General features: G+C 46.3%; 1 protein-coding gene across 1 annotated transcript; it reads left to right on the top strand.

Moving 5' to 3' along the window:
- The first annotated feature begins 324 nt into the window (after positions 1-324).
- Positions 325-2,044, top strand: LOC101517409 (cornifin alpha). Its single transcript, XM_058660925.1, has 2 exons — positions 325-361; positions 1,381-2,044. The coding sequence occupies exon 2, from the start codon at positions 1,400-1,402 to the stop codon at positions 1,808-1,810; it is 411 nt and encodes a 136-aa protein (XP_058516908.1). The 5' UTR covers positions 325-361; positions 1,381-1,399; the 3' UTR covers positions 1,811-2,044.
- The last annotated feature ends 1,090 nt before the right edge of the window (positions 2,045-3,134 follow it).

The following is a 3,134-nucleotide window of genomic DNA, read 5'->3' as shown; positions in this document are numbered from 1 at the left end:
GCAAGAAAGAGCCAATGGCAGGGCCACAGGAGGACTCAAATCTCCCTCTAGGGTCAACTCATTAAACCCTCCAGGAAGCCCATTGCTCATCTCTCCCCCAGCATAAACCCTACACACATGGGTCTGATAGGGAGGGTGGCAGTGGAACCCAAGTGACATCATTGTCAGACAAGTGCCAAAAAAATCAGGTGAGTAGTTTTCATCACGGAAGCTGTGTCAACAGGTGATTGAAAGAAGTAGAGTGAGTCATGTGTGACAAGTAAGAAATGAAAACAGAGCAAGGCTCATTATAAAAGGCAGCTGGCCATAGTTGCCACACAGACCCAAGGGACCAGACAGCCTGTTCTCCTCTGTGTATCAGGTGAGTCTCTGATTCCAACTAGTTCGAAACTTTAGAAAACTAAACAGGAGTAAGAGAGGCCATGCACAGGATTAATTAGAATTAGAGGATATTGGAACCACTTTGTTTTAAAATGAAGCTCAGTTTGAATTTGAGGGAACCCCAGAGAGAGTTACGTCTACCGTGTCAGTGAATAGCCATGGATGTGGTGTGGGGACAGGGAAGAGGAGAGATCTGCCAAAGTGCCTGTAGCAAGCTCATAGCAGGAGCAGGGTTAAGGCTCTGGTCCACAACCCTCTTAGCAACAGGACAATTCTCTCTGCAATGATACCTGTGGTGGAAATTGTGGTACAGCGCATGCAGTGGAGCTCTTCCGAGATCTGATGATCTTGAAGACAATACAGTAGACACTTGGATAAATCAGAACATGTGGAACTTACTGGACTTTAAATGATTGGAGGGGGTTATGTGCCCTTGTCTAGAAACAGATTAAATGCAATGCAAATAGTGACAGTGTGAGGAGGGATAGACAGCAAAGGGGCTGTGCTGTTTGGAGGAGCATTGTTGAAGAAAAGCCTCCTAGGATGGGAAGTGATGGGAAATGATGGGGAGGAGTTTGAGAAGGAAAGCATTTTTCAGCAATGTGGGAGCATGGGGCAAAATCAGAGGGAGCTAGTTTAATATAGAGCCATCCTCTAAGACACATGGCATTTTATATGGTGCTGTTGTAAACAGGCTAAATTCACAACAATACACTTCGTTAGAAGCCTACCATGTGGACCTCAGAGTTCTCTCAGAATCCAGCTTTGTCTGAGTGTTTTTCAACAAGGGATGTGATATACTTGGGGTAGAAAAGGGAGCAAGGAAAGAAGCTTGATGAAATGGAGCAGAACAACTTGTAAGTTCTTCCTCTTCAAAGGGCTCAGAAATTGTCACAGTTTATTTTATTTTCAAATGGAGGGGACTGCGAAGAAATCTGGTACTGAGCCTCATTTCTCCTCTGCTGCATTGAATCACTGATCATGCTTTTCTGTCTCCAGGACCAGCCGCCTATAAAACATGAGTTCCCAGCAGCAGAAGCAGCCCTGCACTGTACCCCCTCAGCTGCAGCAGCACCAGGTGAAGCAGCCTTGCCAGCCTCCACCCCAGGAACCGTGCGGCCCCGCAACCAAGGATCCCTGCCACCCCAAGGTTCCTGAGCCATGCCAGCCAAAGGTGCCTGAACCCTGTCAACCCAAGGTGCCTGAACCCTGTCAACCCAAGGTGCCTGAACCGTGCCAACCCAAGGTGCCTGAGCCTTGCCACCCCAAGGTGCCTGAGCCATGCCACCCCAAAGTGCCGGAGCCATGCCAACCCAAGGTTCCTGAGCCATGCCAACCCAAGGTGCCTGAACCCTGCCACCCCAAGGTACCTGAGCCATGCCAATCTAAGGTGCCTGAACCATGTCAGCAGAAGACAAAGCAGAAGTGAAGTGATCTATCACTACACTCATGAGGAGCCAGCTGCCGGGTGCTGAATCTCTTATCCCTTTCTGCATATAAGTCCCATTCTCTTATTGCCCTTGCAGTCAGCGTGATGTCATTATGAGTCATCCCTCTTCCTTCTTTGCACGGGTCCCTTATACTCACTCTGGAGGGTTCTGGAGCCTCTGAAGAAGGCTGAAGTTCTCACTGGGTGAACTGGTGTCCTAGCTGCTCAGCATACATTGGGAGAGGAGTTTTTAAGAGATCAAGTGAATCTTCCTATTTTGTTCCCATTAAATGACTTTTAACTCCACACCTGGATCTGTGTGTGTCATTGACTGATTCTATCGCCACTGCTTTCTCAGCGTGAAGCAGGAGATAACAAACCAAGGGCCGGGGGTGAGATCTGTCATCAGAAGATATGGGACTCTGGCACTGAAAGAGTGTGTGTGTGTGTATGTGTGTGTGTGTGTGTGTGACTCTGTATGTGATTATGTGAGTGTGCATGTGTGCTGCTGCACACTCCTGACTACAGACAGTGTTTAAGGTCACCTGCAGTCATTTGTTTTGGCTGGCCACAGCTGATGCGGGACTGTTTTCTCTTACTTGAGTCACACCTGAGGGTAAATGAGACCTACTTCAATCCATTCTAACTCCATGTCTTTGCCCTAGATCTCTCTTACTTTTTTCAGCTGATTCCCTTTATAAAATTGCTCCAAAGAGATTATGCTTGCTTATATTTCAAACTGTGTTTCACTCATATTCCCTTTCTAAAGCATATGGAATCAAAGATTCAAACTCACACCCACAAACTCACCCTCACCCACTCTACACACAGCCACACAGGGAATGACTCAAACATATTAAAATTCACATCTTCCCACACACAGACTCTTAGGACACACACACACACACACAGTACTTCTTTAAGCAAGACATAAAAACAAATACATCAAATGAAAAAGGAAAAACTGAAATATTCAAATAAGGTTAAGAAGCAAGAGAGTTTAACAAGGTAAAAGCAACATAAAGTTGAATGATCAGCTCATTACAATAAAAAGTGTCAGGGTGCAAAAAGCCTTGAGGAACACACATTGAAACTCAATTGCTTCCTGAACTAAGGTCCAGAGGGGAGAGAATTACTCGAGGTCATTCAGAAGTTTCTAAATACCTCCAGACCCCAGGTCCCCAGATGCCCAGTCTCTGGCTTTTGCCCTCCAGTCCTAGCAGGTTTTCCTAGCAGGTAATAAGTTTGAAAAGCTCTGGTGACCAGGTCTGGAAGTCTACAGAGCTATTTCCAGAGGATGAGAGAGCACTACAAATTTTTAGAG

The sequence above is a fragment of the Ochotona princeps genome, chromosome 2 (assembly GCF_030435755.1).
Source record: "Ochotona princeps isolate mOchPri1 chromosome 2, mOchPri1.hap1, whole genome shotgun sequence".
Lineage (NCBI taxonomy): Eukaryota > Metazoa > Chordata > Mammalia > Lagomorpha > Ochotonidae > Ochotona > Ochotona princeps.
Note: the sequence above shows the minus strand (reverse complement) of the source record. Positions and strands in the feature narration are given on the sequence as shown.